This window comes from Drosophila tropicalis, unplaced genomic scaffold, assembly GCF_018151085.1.
Source record: "Drosophila tropicalis isolate 14030-0801.00 unplaced genomic scaffold, ASM1815108v1 contig_593, whole genome shotgun sequence".
In the NCBI taxonomy this organism is placed as follows: domain Eukaryota; kingdom Metazoa; phylum Arthropoda; class Insecta; order Diptera; family Drosophilidae; genus Drosophila; species Drosophila tropicalis.
Genome location: NW_027173070.1, coordinates 19,691,930 through 19,711,066, shown reverse-complemented (window position 1 = coordinate 19,711,066; position 19,137 = coordinate 19,691,930). Strand labels below are relative to the sequence as shown.

At 34.0% G+C, this 19,137-nt stretch overlaps 2 protein-coding genes across 4 annotated transcripts; one reads left to right on the top strand and one right to left on the bottom strand.

Moving 5' to 3' along the window:
- The first annotated feature begins 5,013 nt into the window (after positions 1 to 5,013).
- On the top strand, positions 5,014 to 13,146 carry TpnC41C (Troponin C at 41C). 2 transcript variants are annotated; one of them, XM_068289875.1, is made up of 5 exons: positions 5,014 to 5,119; positions 11,572 to 11,599; positions 12,335 to 12,396; positions 12,459 to 12,792; positions 12,855 to 13,146. In XM_068289875.1, exons 1-5 carry the CDS (start codon positions 5,102 to 5,104, stop codon positions 12,887 to 12,889), a joined length of 477 nt encoding a protein of 158 aa, XP_068145976.1. In that variant the 5' UTR covers positions 5,014 to 5,101; the 3' UTR covers positions 12,890 to 13,146. The 2 variants fall into 2 exon arrangements, with proteins under 2 accessions (XP_068145976.1, XP_068145977.1); XM_068289876.1 differs by lacking the exon at positions 5,014 to 5,119 and adding an exon at positions 8,574 to 8,780.
- A 102-nt stretch (positions 13,147 to 13,248) lies between these two features.
- TpnC4 (Troponin C TpnC4) lies at positions 13,249 to 18,357 on the bottom strand. Of its 2 annotated transcripts, XM_068289879.1 has the most exons (6): positions 18,296 to 18,355; positions 18,156 to 18,238; positions 17,643 to 17,673; positions 17,180 to 17,578; positions 17,060 to 17,080; positions 13,249 to 13,467 (listed from the first exon to the last, which is right to left on the bottom strand). In XM_068289879.1, exons 2-6 carry the CDS (start codon positions 18,156 to 18,158, stop codon positions 13,463 to 13,465), a joined length of 459 nt encoding a protein of 152 aa, XP_068145980.1. In that variant the 5' UTR covers positions 18,159 to 18,238; positions 18,296 to 18,355; the 3' UTR covers positions 13,249 to 13,462. The 2 variants fall into 2 exon arrangements, with proteins under 2 accessions (XP_068145980.1, XP_068145978.1); XM_068289877.1 differs by lacking the exon at positions 13,249 to 13,467 and having other exon boundaries at positions 17,049 to 17,080; positions 18,296 to 18,357.
- Between the last annotated feature and the right edge of the window lie 780 nt (positions 18,358 to 19,137).

Genomic DNA, 19,137 nt, shown 5'->3' with positions numbered 1-19,137 from the left:
TAATTAGGTGGTTCAAATACAAATGTGCCCGAAGAGTGAGTTGTTGTCTTGTTATCCTCATCGACATCAAGAATCCGTTCGTATTGATTGTTACTATTATCCCTCATATAGTTATCCAAGTCGATGGCCTGAGAGCAACTAAATTGCAATATTGGTCCGTAGGTTGAGGCGCTTGTTACCAAAGTATCATTCGCCATATCCTGTTCATATGGTATACTTATGAGGCCCAATGTTGTGGGGTTAATAGTTTCAATTATAGTTCCAGCAGTTGTAGTAGCCGTCTCTGCATTGCAATTCAGATCGTCTAGCTGCAGATCTTCAAAATTTTTACCAAACTGATTGTATGGCATACGACAATATGGAACGCTCATGAATGAACTGGCGTGTTTGTCATAGAACTCCTTCAGAGACTGAAGCTCGCAATCGCAGTGCCAATTGTTTGGTTCCACTTCGAAAAATGCATTGCTCAACGCATTGGATTGGGGTAGAAACACTTCCGATTTGATTGTCTTAAACAGATTGTGTGCCAAATTGACAATTCTTAAGTTGTGAGCTATGTCTTGAAAAGCATCATCCTCTATCTCACTCAACATACAATACCTCAAGCGTAGATACATTATATTTGGAGTGCCACTGAATAGACGTTTACTAAGAGGACCACTGAATTTATTATGGCTTAGATCCAGATGTATTAGCTTTTCGAAATAGATATCTTCGAAAATACTTGCGTTGCTGTTAAATGAAATTCCAGCGTTAAGTTTCAAATGTTCTAATTTTGTTTGAACGGGTTGCAAAAAGGTCATTCTTGTAATAGGTAAAGGCGTGTTAATCTCTAGCTTTCGCAGTGAATACAATCCAAGTAGGACCCCATCACTAAGTTCCTTTAGTTCTAGGCTCAGCCAAACCATGTGAAAAACCTTTGTAAACATTGGGGAATTGAAGGCGCCACTTTTGAGTCTTGTAAATCGACTGTCCGTGAGCAGAATCTTAAGAACAGGTAAATTGGCCGATTTCCATTTGTTTTCAATACAGTTTGAGGATTGATTTGATAAAATCAATGATGTAATTACGCCGCATAAGCTTCCATTCATAACAATTGCCGTGTCTTCATAGACATTTCTATTATCAGAGCAGAGAACTCGACATGACATTTGAACACATCTCTCTTTGGAGGTAGAGGGTGTTAGCACTCTGCTAAAAAGGATAAAAAAACCTTGAAATTCATCAACAATTTTTCGACTTGATGAATGAAAACTTTCGAAAATACTTTTGCGAACATCAAGTTTTGATATCGTACTTACCCAAATGTCTGAATTGAGAAATCAAAACTACCACCAACATCCGTATCGGGGTACAGTTCGTCTTCCATTCCAGGTTTCCAATCGTCTTCCAATCCAGGCTCCAAAGATTTGTCCTCAGTTGAATCTTCATAATTTGTGGTAGTTCTTTCTAGAGCCGTAAAGACGACTACGGCTATAATGCATAGACCAATAGTCAGCAAAAGCCAAGCGAGAATCTGAATGCACGTGTCGTTTACACATTTCTGATTATTTTTATGGTCACTTAAAATAAAGAAAATAATTAACAATTACAGATTTTACTGCCAATTTTAAAAAGAAATGCGTGGTATAAAATCAGTCAAACATTTAGGGTAATTGTCATATAAAATTTATAAAATTTTTGGGTAATTTCAACAATAATTGTCTAACATATTGTTTTGGGTTTAAGCTTTATTCTAGGATCCCTCTGTCGACCCATATAATAAAAATACGATCCAAGGGTGCAAGGAATTGTCTGATCAGCCAGATAAGGGATAATTTTGCGGTCCTTTTTAATGATTTTATGAATGTTTAGCTCTATTTTTTTACCTTTCACATAGTTTTTCCTTGCTAGCCACCTTTTCATTGGGACGTAGTTTAGACTGCTTCATTTCAGTGTCAGGGCTCAAATTCGACTGCAAACTATATTTGGATAAACATCTATTATAGGAATCGATATGGTACAGTTAATTTGCATTCAGTTATCAGTTGATCAAACTTTATCTATTGATAAGAGAAAATTAACATAGAATATTGATAAGAGAATATGAACGATGTAAATAGTCGTTGGGTTAGTGATAATTGTATATTTGACTATATATATACAATCAGAGATGTTGCTTTCCTTTATGCAACAATCAACTAACTCAACCATATCAATTTGGTCAACGAACTTGAAGCATTCCATAATGTCATACGAAGTTAAAAAGAACTTTATAAATTCATTAATGAATCTCTTTTTTCATATTTCATTCAAATGTGTCTGTGATGTTTCAAAATTAAGACTTTTGCCGCAGACAAAACAGGTCTATTTGGTCTATGTATATAGTCTATAGTGCAGGTTCTGTGCATTTATAGCATTCGGTGTCTGTTTTTAGCAACACGCTGCTTTTGAAATCTACTAGATTATTGCCCCTCAATGGGGCATTATTTGAATTTATCCTCACGACGAATTTAAACAATTGCAAGCTGACAATAAATATCTGCAACAAAATTTCACCTACACTCAATAAATTGCCAAGCTGAAAATTACTGTCTGTTTCCTGTAGCAACATATTTCAGCATAGTCTCTGTCTCTAAAGCATATACATATTTTTGTCAATTTATATTCTGTATCATGTCAAAAACACACTTGCCTACCTCTGGGTTTTTGTTCACAAAAATACGTATAATTAATTGGGAGAGCAAACATCTATTCATTGCAAGATTACTTAGTACAACCAATTCATCATAAATATTTGTATATTAAGTGCTCATTGTGCTGTCTTTGCATCTCTATATAGTTGGTTGTGGCAAGTCCAATTGCTTGAGGCACTCACACTCGCATTCTTAGATACATATAAACATGAGCACAACATTCGGATTTTCTATTGAAGAAAAAAAAACCTATAGAAATGTGCGAATAGAGACACAATCGAGACCTATGTGAGAGCATGGTCATGTCTAATTTTCGGTGCACTGACCCATTCAAATTGTTTATTTATTTTTAAAGGCTATTGCACGTATCACAACTTGCAACAGTTCTATGATAGACGACCTTGAAACATTGTCTAGCTCACTACACGATAGAAAATCACCAACCAATTGTAGGCTAATGCATTTCATCAACATTAAAATAGACAAGCAAAAAACCACAAAGGAAAAGAATTGATCACTAGCATGAGTTCTTTAGACGATTAGCCACTACTCTACATCTAATAAATTGTTCTAATTCTTAAGTCTTTTGTATTGACAACGTTCAAAAATAGGTTTATAGGGCTTAAAGTCTTAAATATTTATCTGGATTGTCGGTTGTCATGGATAGAGACATAATTTAGCTTTGGCAAAAATGTTTTCTATTTTACCTCGAAAAATTAGTTGAAGAGAAATTTCCAAAGCTGCACGATCATTTACGCTGTACATGTGATGGCAGCGCTGCGGCAGAGCTGAGTCCGAGTGCTGTGCCGACAACTAGAGCCGCCGGGAGAAACCCTTGCCTTTTACTTTTTGGTAGTAGGTACATAAGTATATGATGTGAAAGTAAGGATTCTAATACCATTGGGTTCTGTTTTTTTTTTTTTTACCAGGCCCCTCAGATAATCATCGTCCATATCGATGGGTCTAGAGAAGGTAACTTTAATGACTTCAGATTCTTTTCTAAGAGGGAGATTTTTTATTGTAAGAATTGCCATAAAATTTAAGATTGGGTTTTAAAAATAATTTTAGTTTCTACCCTATAAAATAAGCTTATTTTACTTTTTAATGTATCGTTCGTCATTTAAGTATTTGACAATGATGACAGCTTAGAATAACCATGCTTTGACCGATGCTTATACGACCACTTACCTCTAGAGTCTAGACGCTAGAGTTAAAAACAGAATGAGTTAATAAATTTTACCTTCAAGTGTTACCAGCCTGTCATGAATGGGACAAAGGATTAGGGCAAGAAGTTCAAATAGATAAAGTATCATTCTATGAATAATCATTTGCCGCTCTTGGTTGAGTTTTTTTAAATACATTAAATATACTACAACCCTAAACTTAAGGGCTCGATCTTCTTAGAATTCTTCGTAGAATCTGAATTCGGCTGACGATTTTCTTAAAAAAAGATTGACACGCCCTAATATATTTGCATCCAATCAATCAACTAATCCCGTCCAATAGACCAATAATATATACCAGATGACTTTCAAAAATGTGGATAGATATTAGTTGAAGAGAATTTAGAGGTTAATTCAGTAAGTTATAGTATATAGCAACCTAGTTACTATGTTCAGAAAATTAAATTGATTTCCAATTATTGATTCATCTTGGAATTGCACTTATTGAATGAACGTCAAGGATTGTTCGTGGCAGATGTGCATACCTACAACTTTTGTATACCCTGCACTAAGATTAACCCAATTTATGAAGGAAATTCCACAGTTCTTAAACCAAATATCTTAAAGATTTTATGTTCTTTTTTAATGGTGTGGATATATAAATGAGGTAAGCAAAATACCATATGTTCGAGTATACTATTTCCATTATTAATTTATGGGCTCGAAAAACACTTCATGTAAAGACCACAAATAAAAATCTAGGTCCAAATTGTCAACTTTGAAATTAATACGCCTCAATGCATTCAAATATTTGGTGTGAGGCATTTCACTGTAATTGCTTGCCCAGCATCCATTCCCAGAGATGCTATTGACTTACAGACGTACTCATAGTAAAATGTACTTACATAAATATATATATAGATATAGATATATACATATGGCGATTTATAGTGGATTTCCGAACTAAAAAATATCGTCAACGTCACGAAGCGCCTCCACGACATGTTTTGCATAGAAAATCAATTCGGATGTATTTAGCTAGTGTATGTGCTTGAATGTATGAGTGTATTCATATGAGTGTGTGGGTTTGCGATATGAATATTTCCGTCCGTTTGCCTCCATCATCGTTTTTGACTTGGTCCAGTTGGTTCAGTTTTGTCATTTAGTTCAAGCAGAAAAATTTCCGCGTTCACTCTTAGTCGACTGAAAAGCAAGTTCAATACGCCTCTTCCAGGATCTAAATATTAAAATTAATAGTGCAAAATGGGAAACACAACCATGGTTAGTAAAATACTATAAACTGAAGCTAAATCATTAATTATGGCAACATATTTTTTACAAGTGGTGAAAGATTTTCTCTGGGTTCCCAAATAATTTTGAATGGGACTCCATTGCAATTCGGTTTAAACTCCAGTTTTATGTTTTAATAAATAATGATTAATCACAGTGGGTCGCAAAGACGAAATTGTGCTAAAAATATTCAAATCTGAAAGGTATTTGTGAGCAGGTGCAAAATGGAAAACAACTTGACAATTCGATTTTTAGTTGAAATTTCAAACTTTAGTCAAGGTTCAATATTGCTTGGTATTTAATTAATTTAAAAAGTTGGCAATGACTAAGTGTTTTAGTAGTCATTAATGATCTCAGGGTCGGACTTGCACAAGTTTTCCTCAGTGCTGAGTTTGTCCTAGAGATTAAGTAAAGCGTGCAAGATTAAGAAGTGAGAAAAAAAACAATAAATATTATGATAATATTATAATTGTTATAATTAGGAGGATCAGATCACTGTAACTGCAAAGTCACGAACAGTGACTTTTGACACCCACTTTGATCTTTTCTAGGCTATCGTCATAAAATATTTATCAGTTTTTTACATACATACATAATTTTGACTGTACCAAAGATCGGGGTGAATATACCCCGAATATATCCCATAGCAACAATCGTTACAATTCAGTGACTTTAACCGGTAACTTTGTCGCGATTTTCATAAAAATTTATATTTGTCAGTTAAATGCACATATTAATGACTGTGCCAAATTTCATCAAAACCGGATGACTATATTATATAGCTGTCATAAAAATATACCATAAAATAGCATTCTACATGCGCCGAATTTTTTCAGCCTAAGAAAAACTCGAATTTTTAGATCCTCTTTTCCACTTTTAAAAAAGTAGCAGAAAAAACTTTCAGGGGTATACGAACCACGACACGGCTAAAATTATTCCCGGCCCTATGGTATAGTTTTCGGTACTTAATCCTATAACGTCTTAAAAAGATTTGCCGTTCTTTTTTCGCTTCATGTATTTAGAATTCCCAACTACTTTAGAACTTCAGAGTTCTTAAAATGCCTATACAGATAACCTCCTCACCTTTTGTGCTGCCTACGATTAAAAATATAGTAAGATTTGTTGACCTGAAGCCGACTAAAAACCAGTTTTGATTTACTTCAAAAAGATCGAAATGTATGCATTTGATTTCAAATATTATTAAAAAGTAACCTTATATTTTAGCTACGATTATAATTTCTTGGTTCATTTTTATTATAAACCAAAGTGGTTTTTGCACCAATCGTTCCAATGTGGGAAAAATTATACATATAGCCGGATAACCGACTAATAAGAGGTTTTCGTTAGGCTCCTACATCTCAACCACTTATTTTGTCTTAGGACCTTGCCTATTTGTATATGAATAAATTTATGAGGCTCTGTCAGAGTGTGCGACTTCTAAAACGTTAAATCGGAAATTTTAATTCAATTTTTCGAATTTTAATTATCCTATAGACTTTATTATTTCTTGCTACTTCAAGAAAAGTAATCTCCCATTAATCCCAAAAATTAGCAACCTTTTTTGTGACTTTTTAATCTAACGTTCTCCTTAAGAACAAATCTAAATGTAAGTGGATTATTTGATTGATCACGTCGTTTGTCGATGTTGTCAATGTAAAAGACCAAACAGTAGTAACAGTGGGACGCAGAGGGCTTAATATATTAGTCCGTCGTACTAATATTTAAATAGTCGTAGACTAAAAACAATCACAGCCTTTCCCTTTTTTTCCCAATGTATTTACTAGATTTCAGGAGCCATTCTATTTGTGAGAATGTACGACCATCTGAAACATATCCGAATATACTATGAGGACAAGCAATATGTTTAATTATCAATTGGATCTTTGTTGATTTTCTCTTTCAACATGTGCATAAGTATAATTGTTTTATGCGAAATGACAGAAAAATATTTGTCGCTTTATAGTTGTTTAAAAATATAACACTCTGCCCATTTGGAATATGAGTTTATTTTAGAACATAATCACAAAGCGAAAAAAGGTACAAAAATATAACATAAACACATCAGAATTGCTGTAAATTATTGCTGCTTATTTCAGAGAAGAAAAAAAAACATCAAACCTCAAGCAATTTATGCCTCTTTTCGTTTGTACTTGTACTTTACACTTGTATGAACAAAATGAAAAATAAAAAAAACATTTACATCAACAAACTATAAACTATTATAAAAGAGGAACTATTAAATCGCAGTGAAAGTGAATTGTTTTCAAATCAAGCACTATAAGACCTTTATGTATGCGTACTATATAGCCCCAGATCGTTATAGTAATCATTAATAGTTTGGTACTGAATAATATTCATGTTTTTCAGCATTACGAGGGCTGCCTTAGCGTTAATAGCTTAAGCATAATAAATTTAATTGTATTCCTAATTATTTAATCTAATCTTGAAATCCTTAAATCTGTCTTTATTTTTAATTTAACGATATCTCTTAAGATTTGTTTTGAAGACTGTTTGTTCAAGACCGACTACATTTACTCTCTAATTTTTAAACTCTGATGGAGTTGTTATTTGGAGGAATATATTCATACTATTTCAGTTCATTCTAAAGATTAGGACATATGCATTAAATTTCCATTATTAAATCAATTAACTTATATGATAAGGTCATGAAAATAATGATATTAAATAATCAATTGACCAATTTTCTGCTAAAGTTTTCATTACATAACTTGGCTTGAAAATTAAAGATAGATTTAGATAAATATGAGGGTTACTATAGTTCGAGACTGATTTTAGTTACAAATACTTAAGTACTTAGAATAAGTAGACTATGTTTTGCTTTAAGATAAGTCGGGATACATAAGTTACAAGTTCTGGCAGGTGTAGATGAATTAGAAATTCTTGAAATGAAATAGAGTTAACAAACTGAGAGCACAGATTTTTACTTTGTGTATATAACTTAACATCTAGTTAATCTCAGTTTCAATAGTTTGTGATTCTGTTAGTGGCCCTCGCTTTAAATTTTTTAATTTTTGAGATAAAGAAATTACTTTTCTCGACGATGTTTAGAATGAATTTTGTGTACTGGCAACATGTCGCATCCCAACAATTCTATGTATCTGAATACCTATCATAGAGTGAAATGCCAATGTGTGTTGCGAATTGTTATGTAAATAGTTCATTTATGAAATGGATTATTATTATGGCTATAAATAAATTGGCAAGGGGAAATCTGTTGTACGCACACCTTCGTTCAAAGTACCTAACATGTGCAGACGGTGATTATTCTGAGAGCAAAAACATGACAAACGAAATGTTTATTCTCACTTTTTATATTTGCGGAATTTGTTGTTTTATTTGTATGTGGCTGCAACAGCGCATACAGCCGCCCCGCCTTTGGGCCTTACAACTGAGGTGCCCCTGCAATATGTGTTTTGATCGAGTCACGGAAGCGACCATATTTATTCCATCGTCTTCAATCGAAACAGCAGGAGGCTTTGGTGTCGGTAGCATCATAAGGGTTCGCGATCACGTCTAACATTTAATTAGCGGTTGAATAAGTTGACCTTCCTTCGGAAAGTCCCGGCTCGCGTTAAGAGTGTAATTAATTTTTGAACGCCATCTATTCGCATCGTAATCCGTCAAAATGAGTGTAAGTCCTTAACCAAGTTTCACTTTTTTGTTTTCTTAACTTGAGGCGACCTCAAACAGCACTTGGTTTAGTCGATAAAAAAAGAAATATACCAAAAGGCCTTGTCAATCTTCATCAGACTATGGAAAAATAATAATAGCCAACAATACCTCTTCAATATTAATAAATATATAGCTTGATCTTGTGATATAGAAATATCAAAATTGTGTACAAATTTTGTTTTGATTCGTGAAAAGGAATCGTATTTCTAATTTAACCAAAGATTTCAACACCAACACTTACAATTAGTATAATCTCAGTAAAAAGTTGAAGAAGAACAACATTTGTCAGTTTAAAGGATCATTGAAAATGCCAGAAAACTTTTCCAAAATTTAACCTTGTTAGTGTAATGTATTCAGTGTAAATGTATTGAACGAACAAATGTTAGATATTATGTCAAAAGCTTGAAAAAAAAAAAAACAAAGTTTAGAAACTGCAACTATAGTTTGTACCAATCTGCCGAATAAGAATCAAATAAAGGACCGATTTGAAGGAGCCTGCTATAGAACAAGAGTTAGCCTAATAGGTGCATCTATCTATTATGCTAATACCTTTTTTGATGATGCCGGCATATTTCTCAAGAACTGCTCAGGCAAGTTGGCTGACAATTGGAGAATATGCAGCCGAAAATCTGGATTTCCGATTCCCGATTGGAATTTTACATCATTTGATGTCTGTGTATTAATCAAAAACTCATAAACCGATGTCGCCCAACATTAGCTTAGAAACGAGAGACGGAAAGTGAGCATTTTTATACCCTTGCAAAAAGGGTATATTAATTTTGGTCAGAAGTGTGCAACGCATAGAACGAAGCATCTCCGACCATACAAAGTATATATATTCTTGATCAGCACGACGAGACGAGTTCAACCAGCCATGTCCGTCCGTCCGTCCGTCCGTCCGTCCGTCTGGATCAACGCAAACTCCTCCTAGACCGTAAGAGCTACAGAGCTGAAAGGCTCGTAGGCTTGTATATACTGCAGGCGTTGTATATCTCGGATTCAGCCGGATCGGACCACTAGATCATATAGCTCCCATACAAACCCCAAAGTCACGAACAGTGACTTTTCTCAATAACTTCGTTATTTTCTGAGCTATTGTCGTGAAACTTAATATTAGAGAGTTTACTACGCCTATAAGCGACTATGCCAAATTTGATCAAGATCAGGTGACTATATCATATAGCTCCCATAGGAACGATTGGTCGAAAACAGTGACTTTTGTAAATAACTTCGTTACTTTTAACGCGATTGCTTTTAAATTAAACATTTCTTAATTTAATATATATGTTAATGACTGTGCCGAATTTGATAAAGATCGGGTGACTATATAATATAGCTCCCATACAAACGGCCAAGTCACGAACAGTGACTTTCTCAATACCTTCGTTATTTTCTGAGCTATTGTCGTGAAACTTAATATTAAAGAGTTTACTACGCCTATAAGCGACTATGCCAAATTTGATCAAGATCAGGTGACTATATCATATAGCTCCCATAGGAACGATTGGTCGAAAACAGTGACTTTTGTAAATAACTTCGTTACTTTTAACGCGATTGCTTTTAAATTAAACATTTCTTAATTTAATATATATGTTAATGACTGTGCCGAATTTGATAAAGATCGGGTGACTATATAATATAGCTCCCATACAAACGGCCAAGTCACGAACAGTGACTTTCTCAATACCTTCGTTATTTTCTGAGCTATTGTCGTGAAACTTAATATTAAAGAGTTTACTACGCCTATAAGCGACTATGCCAAATTTGATCAAGATCAGGTGACTATATCATATAGCTCCCATAGGAACGATTGGTCGAAAACAGTGACTTTTGTAAATAACTTCGTTACTTTTAACGCGATTGCTTTTAAATTAAACATTTCTTAATTTAATATATATGTTAATGACTGTGCCGAATTTGATAAAGATCGGGTGACTATATAATATAGCTCCCATACAAACGGCCAAGTCACGAACAGTGACTTTCTCAATACCTTCGTTATTTTCTGAGCTATTGTCGTGAAACTTAATATTAAAGAGTTTACTACGCCTATAAGCGACTATGCCAAATTTGATCAAGATCAGGTGACTATATCATATAGCTCCCATAGGAACGATTGGTCGAAAACAGTGACTTTTGTAAATAACTTCGTTACTTTTAACGCGATTGCTTTTAAATTAAACATTTCTTAATTTAATATATATGTTAATGACTGTGCCGAATTTGATAAAGATCGGGTGACTATATCATATAGCTCCCATAGGAACGATCGGTGGAAAACAGTGACTTTGATCAATATCTTCGTTATTTCCTATGATTGTAGGCCTTTCTTTCTCAAGCTTAAGCCTTTTTAGATAAAACGTTCTTCCACATTGATGGCTAAGAGGTAAGGATAGAGTTACCAAAAAAGTTGCAAGGGTATACAAACTTTGACGCGGTCGAAGTTAGCCACGGCCCTCTGGTTTATAATCACAGTTGGTTCATTCTATTAAATTTCTTTACAAAGTTTCTTTAGGCACTTTGCTCTAAAAATTTAAAGTCATTTATATGGTCAACATGAATTGCCCCGAAAAGATTTGATAAAACTTCGCATCAAGCAGTTAATTTTTTAACCCCTTATAGTAAAATTATTTTAAAAAATTGATTGTAATATAAGATTGACAAGGCCACTTTATAAATAAACGAAAAATTAAAAACAAAAATTTAAAACCATAAATTAATTGACTATTGCTTTTATCATTTTTTTTCAGGACGAACTGAACAAAGACCAAATCGTCTGTGAGTATTTCTATCTAAATGGACATATATTTGTAAGCTCTATGTGACTTAGTTTTTGGTCAAAATTTACTTAAGCTATTCGGCCGCGAATCTCTTAAATTTACGATCCATAGTTTTTATACCATACACCCATATGGTGAAAATGTATATTAAAGTCGACAAAATGTAACTAACGGGCAGAAGGAAGCTTTTCTCAAAGTATATATGTATATTCATGATCAGTATCAACAGCCGAGTCGATCCAGCCTTGTCCGTCTGTCCGTCCGTATGAACGCCTAGAACTCGGAGACTCTAAGAGATAGATCTACCAAATTCGGTATGTAGACTCGTGTAGTATGTAAAGTGATCGAGTTTATTTCAAATTTCTGCCACGCCCCTTTCCGCCACCGTAATTTGAAAATTCGATTAGCTCCCTTAATTATCTACCTTATGCCATCAAATTTGGTATTAATATCCAGCAACATACCAAATTTTTTCTAGATCGGACAAAAAATAGCCAAGCTATATATATAAACATTTTTCCATAAGGCCCGTGTTGGCCGTTGGCTGCTGGGGGCGCTAGGGTGCTCAGGAGTGAGACACTGAGATATGCATGGTATACTTAAGTCGGCGCGACGAAGTCTTTCATTGTTGAAGAAAATTGGCATTATCCTTAATTTATAATACCTTAAAAGTAGCTTAATCGAAATATTTGATGATGAAATTTCTTAACTTGTTTTCTTTCTTTTCATCCAGTGTTGCGTAACGCATTCAATGCGTTCGATCAAGAGAAATTGGGCTTCATAAACACCACAATGGTAATTATAAGTATTTAAGTATTTTGCACTATTGTAATTAAAAAAATGTTTTCATTATACAGGTGGGCACTATTCTTAGTATGTTGGGCCATCAATTGGACGATGCCACGCTGGCCGAGATTATTGCAGAGGTCGACGAGGATGGATCGGGTCAAATTGAATTCGAGGAATTTACTACTCTGGCGGCTCGTTTCCTTGTTGAGGAGGATTCCGAAGCCATGATGGCCGAATTGAAAGAAGCTTTCCGTTTATATGACAAAGAAGGTAATGGCTATATCACAACCGGTGTGCTACGTGAGATTCTGCGAGAACTGGATGACAAATTGACAAACGATGATTTGGACATGATGATTGAGGAAATTGATTCTGATGGTTCGGGTACTGTGGATTTCGATGGTAAGTTCTCCTTAGGCAGTTCTTATTCAGAAATCATAACAAAAATGTTCTCATTCTTTTAGAATTCATGGAAGTCATGACTGGAGGTGATGATTAAACATCCCATGGCGCCCGAGTCCTCTCTTGCGAAATCAATATCAATTCAATATCCAAAGCAAAGTATTCAACTAAATCTGGTTAATCGGTGCCTTATAGAAAAAATGCATGTAACTGTATTTACAATGGAAATTTAAATAAAAACCTGCATCAAAAATAAAATGTTAATCCTTGATCATATAAAACTTGTACTATCTGAACGATATTAACAATAAAACTCCCAGAGTAGTGAAATGAAAATGTTTCAGGTACAGCTAATAGTATTCTAAATGTATTGGAATGTGGCCTAGGGTCTTCACTAGTTTCGGTTATTTTACAGAACCTCAGACAAAAGTAATACACATCTATATCTAAGATATATTAACTGTTTAGTATAAGCATGATTTATTTGTAAGTTATTATTATAAATTTATTTTGTATACAATTTTGTTTAATATAATAAATATTATAACGTCATTTTTGATATATGATGGAAGTTTGCATCTGCAAATTTCCCCATACATTTATGTATATACAAAGAGCCTGAAGGGAATTCCGATTCTGACAGCCTCCGATATGTACGCATTATCAGATATTAACCTGTAAATATTGAATCATCATTTAGTTAAGAGTTAAGAGTATTTTTTTTTAATAATATATTATTTTTTTGATCTCTCTTAAAGGATTATAAAAAAAACCTTTCTGAGTCAAAGGCAATCAGTGACAGCATCAACAATAAATTCCCCTCTCAGTGCTGTGTCTGTCTGAATAAGCCCCTAGACCTCCGAAATCACCTAGGTCTAGTGATAAGAATTCAAAACTTTAGTATTGAGTAGACAGATGGATGGAAAATTTGTTACAATCTTTCCGCAGTTCGATTAAAGATAATTTTCTTAGGGACAATACCAACCAAGGCCAACAATTTTAGTGTTCGTGTAAATTACGTTTGTTTCTTTTCTCTCCGATAATTCGAAAAATAGAATAAAAAGTCACAGGTAATTGGTAATTATACCAAGGAAGCTAACTGTGACTAAGCCAAAGCTCATATATTATTTTAGGTTAACCGATTTTGAAATCTTTAAGCCTACTGTAATAAGCAGATTTAAAATTTCTACTTTATGAGAAGTATATCAAGTAAATTAGGTTTTTCAATGGCAGTTGGCAGTTGGATGATATAGGGTTCTGATATGGCCAATTTCTAAACTTGAGTTTCAATTCAGTAGATTTCGTATTGAGGGAGTGATATTGATTGAGACTTCTGCGTTACAAACATCTAACTAATTTTTATACTTTCAGGGGGATAAAAGCACGTTCTGAAAAATATAAAGGGTGCGCACATAAATGACATATCCACAGGGATCATCAAAAATGAAATAGGAATGCTACAGTTCTATCACATATTTTTACATGTAGTGCTCAAGCAATTGCGCCCTAGTAATTAGAGTTGATTGTAGTTGAAAACATTAATTGCATACAGTGAAAACTGCCAAAGAGGAACCCTCTGTTGGTCCCTCTTTTTTAGCTAATCTTCTAAGTTTCTAAAAAAAAAACATTACTTCTATTTGATTCAGAAAACTGTACTTTAAGACATTATACAGTTGCGGCAAAAAATTTGAGACATACATTTTTTTGACCTTAAATTCTGATATCATTCGATTTTTATATAATATTAGTGGAAAGTTTTGATTTGGTAATTTATATCGTTGAGTTGGCCATTCTATCGAGATGATGTACCGTAAATTTTGTAGGCGCTTCTTTTTTTTTCAGTGAAAATCTGGACCTGGCTAAAAAAGACTTTTTAAAATTTTTTTAAGATATAAGTGTGAAGAAAAGTTTTAGGTCTAGTAAAACTAAGATAAACTGCATACCACAAATTTTCAATTTATCCCCAGGATCCAATTTGGAGCCAATTGAAAAACCCAATTCCTGCTTGGCGTCATTTTAATCATTTAATTCATTCTAAGGTATAACTACGCTTGAACTACGAATTTTAGTAAATTAAATTTCCTGTCAAATGATGTATTGTTCATTCAAATCGGATATGTATGTTTTAATGTTCACTCTCTTAAATCTAATTAATAAAATGGATGGATAAATTGACAATTGCTGAGCAATATTGTGTATGGTGAATTGTGTAGACTTTATTTGTAGATATGGCAACACTATTTCAGGCTGCAAATTCAAAATAGAATTTGAATTTTTTTAGATAAATATCATCAAAGTATTTAGAATCTAAATTTTAGATGCTTCTTTGGCACTCACTTTTCTGAAATGAATCTCTTGACCAAGTAAACAGCAAGTATTTTAATATTTACTTAATTTTCCCTGTTCCGACCAGAATGCCTTTGCCGGATCTTACTAACTCTTCTCAGCTCACTTCAACAACATTTGAAAAGCAACATGTTGCTAAGGCAGAAATGTTCTTAACACTGCAAAGCAACATCTTGCCTGCCTCTCATGGTCATCCAACGGTATATTGGCAGTGTTGTAAGGTACAATCTATACATGTAGGTGCCAGTGCTATTGGTGACACAAATGTCAATTCAAATTTAGAGCTGAATGCAGAGTAGGCAGCGATTTGTTACGATAATCGAGAAGGGAATCAAAATTTAATTATTATTTTAAATGAATATTGTTTAGCTCAATGAGCCATAAAATATGCTCTTTTAAACTTGTCATTCTTTTTGCCACTGCTCAACATTTAACTCCATTGCCAACTCGCTGTTGGCAATCTTTCACTTGTAAAAGATTTGTAATTCACACAAAACTTGAAACACTTATATCTGAATTGTGCCACACCTTAATTATTTGTGCTAAAGCAACACACATGCACTTTAATATGAATACGAAGCATTAAAAAAATGTCATAAAGTTAAGCTTCAGCTAAAGTGCATTGCTTCAAAGCAACATACATAAGTGAATACACACGCCTCGGTACTTGTTTTTTCCCACGCACATATTAAGAAATCTGTTAATTTTAAAATTACTAATTTTATGAGAAAGCACTATTTAACGTAGTTTTTCTAGAAGCAATATCTAAGTGACAGATCGAAACAATTAGTTCCCTATCGATTTGCTTGAAAGTTGCCAAAAATATGGACATATGTACATATAAGTATACTCCCGAAATGGTAAACAGTGGCTGGTTAAGGTGTAGATTTTGGATAATATTCCCGCATTCCCCCCAATCATATCTACATATGTGACAGCAAATTTAAACTTTATATAAAATATTGGCCTAAAACTCAAACCCACAAAACAGAACTCAAACTTGAGCCCAAAAGTAAACGCATTGGTTGAATTCCAAACCTGTCCCGCACCCCCCAATAAATTGGCCGCAAAAATAACACAACAAAGAAAAGTATAAAAAAACGGTATTAGATTTAAAGGAATTGGACAAAATCATTTTTAGATGGACACTAAATGTTTGAAATGATTAATTTCCTGTTGGGTTTGGAGTTTCCACTTTAAGATTGTGCCTTAAAATAAATCAAAATTTTGTCTTACTGATTTGAGATTCATACAAAGAGGGAATAAAAGCTAATCCAAATGTGCACAGCAATTCAATCCAAATGTCTAGGTAATAAAGAAGCGATGAGACTTAGTTCGTATATTAGAAAAATATATAAAATTTAAATTCATATCAGAATAGATTAATGCTTTATTTCTTGCTTAGTTATCCGATTGTGAAATTCTATAGAATTTAAAAATTGAATTAGGAAAAAGGGAAATTTCAAAACTGTCTTTTTATATCCTTCGATCCTTCTAGGCGTTTGTAACGAAGTGAAGGAGACTACAAACCTATGTATATACATATGTATACGGGTATATATGGGAACACGATTTTTGACTGACACAAAGTACAAGGTTATTATAAACTTCGACGCTGATAAATCAACTTCGTTTTTGTACTTAATCACTTCAGTAAACCTAATTTTTAATGGAGTAGCCATAAAGTCAATCAAATAAATGAAACACAAATTGTTCCGGATTGTCAATTCCCACCTGATGTCGTTTTTAATGTCTTACCATTGTTAAATTTGATTTAAACTTATCACTTCTTTGATTTGCCCTTTCAAAATACAACTCAAAACGTTGCTGAGTCATTAAGGCTACTTTTGAATGGATAGATTAAGTAGTTTACACTACTGATTCATAAAACACTAGAAAAGTGACTAAAACTAATCATTACCTGTCATAACTTGCATGAATTCTGTAAAGAGATGAACGAGGTACAAATGAATTAACGTTTTCATTAAATTCATTAAAAATATTCAATTTTAAATATACATATATGTATGTATGTACGCACCATCAAAATCAACCGTGCCAGAGCCATCGGCATCGATTTCCTCAATGATCGAGTCCAAATCCTGATTCGAAATTTTATCGTCTAGTTCATGGAGAATACCACGTAGGGTGGCAACTGTCAGATAACCCTTGCCTTCCTTATCATAGACACGGAAAGCCTCCTTCAGCTCGTTTTGCAGGGCACCCTGATCCTCCTCGACCTCGATGAAACGTGCTGCCAGCTTGCAAAACTGGCTAAAGTCCAGTTTGCCGGTTGAACCCTTATCGACCTCCTTGATGAGGGCCTTCACAGCTGGTGGCTCCAGCTTTTGACCAAGAATTTCGAGAATGCTCGCCACATCGGCGTGCTCGATGACGCCGGCTCCGTCGTGGTCAAAAGCTTTGAATGCATTACGGAGAACTGCAAAGGCCAGATGGTCTCAGTTAATAATACCAAATTGGATCACCACAATTTTCTTACGCACTTCTCAGTTGCTCTTTATCGTACTCTTCGGCCTGTGAAGCAGAAAATAATTTAAGGAAATCTAATTAATCAAATGGCTAAATTCACGTGTGCGTTTTCTGTGCGAATGTATTTATAATGTATGGCCAATTGTATGTAGGTACATATGCTCAAAATAGGAACTCGTAGTGCTGTTATATGATTTGCAATTAGCCAAATTTACCGCAGTGACCTGGTTTGACAAAATAAAAATCGACAGAAATGGATATGGACATCTATCAGCATAAATCAACCACACACACACCCAGACACACAGACAAACACTTCCTTTGCCACGTCTTTGAGGCATTCTGCCTACCCACCCGTCCATGTCCCCAAACGAAATCTGATTAGTACTTTCAAATTGTGACTCCAAGGTCAAATGTCACATCGATGATCTATTAGTATGTGTTTCGGTTCATTGCAGATTCAATGTAAAACTCATTTTATATAATTCTTTTTTCCAACTTGATTATCTTTATTGTGTGTCACTCACCATTTTGTATTCAAGAATTCACAGCTATCGTCGCGTTGGATTCCCGCAAAGTAATTAATGTGATTTTCTCTCGGCGCTCCGCACTGAAACACGTTAAGTGTATTTTAAAAAGGTTATATTGAAAGACGAGGCAAAAATACCTTCCAATCGGATTGAGTGAACGCTAGCAAATAAACTATTTCATGTGGCTTTTCCGTGTGCAAGCGGCATCGGCAACAGAAAATGTCAACACTGTGGCCAATAACAACAACACCATTGGCTGAAAACTGTACAACAAATCGTACAAACGATGGTCCCAATCGATGTACATAAGCATGTACATAAGTATGTATGTATGTATGTATATTACATATGTATGTATGTATGTACATTAGACCGGACGTTCCCCAAAATGTAAATTTTCAAAATTCGATTTTCATTGCCGATCGAAATCAGTCAAGCCCCCAAATAGTTCGATTTTTTTTGTTGGTTTTGTGAATTATTACGCAAAATTATAGTTTTTTGCTCTGAAGAAATGTCGTTTTTCAGAAATGCACACAAATTTTGAAAATTATTTTAAAATTTTATACCTAGACAAAAAAAGATAACTTACAGTTAATATTTTTGATAAAGCTTCTCTATAACAATTTTTGAAAAACTTGTTAAGTTCTAAATAAAAGATTTTCTTATTCTAACATTCTAATTGGGTAAAAAACTTGATATTTTAACCAAAACCTTAGATGAGGACAAATCAAACAATTGTTTTGCGTCAGGACCCAATCGTCTATGTACCTACCAATAGAAGAAAATTTAATAGAGACCAAATTAAATGATACAACATTTCTTATCACAATTGGATTTAAGACGGCTTGAGGTCAATAAATCTTACTAATTCATAAGATTTTAAATCATGAGCAGCACAAAAGTTGTGCAGGTTGTCTGAATAGCTATATCAAGAACAACCAAGTTCTATCATCGGCAGACTTTGCTAAAGAATACAGAG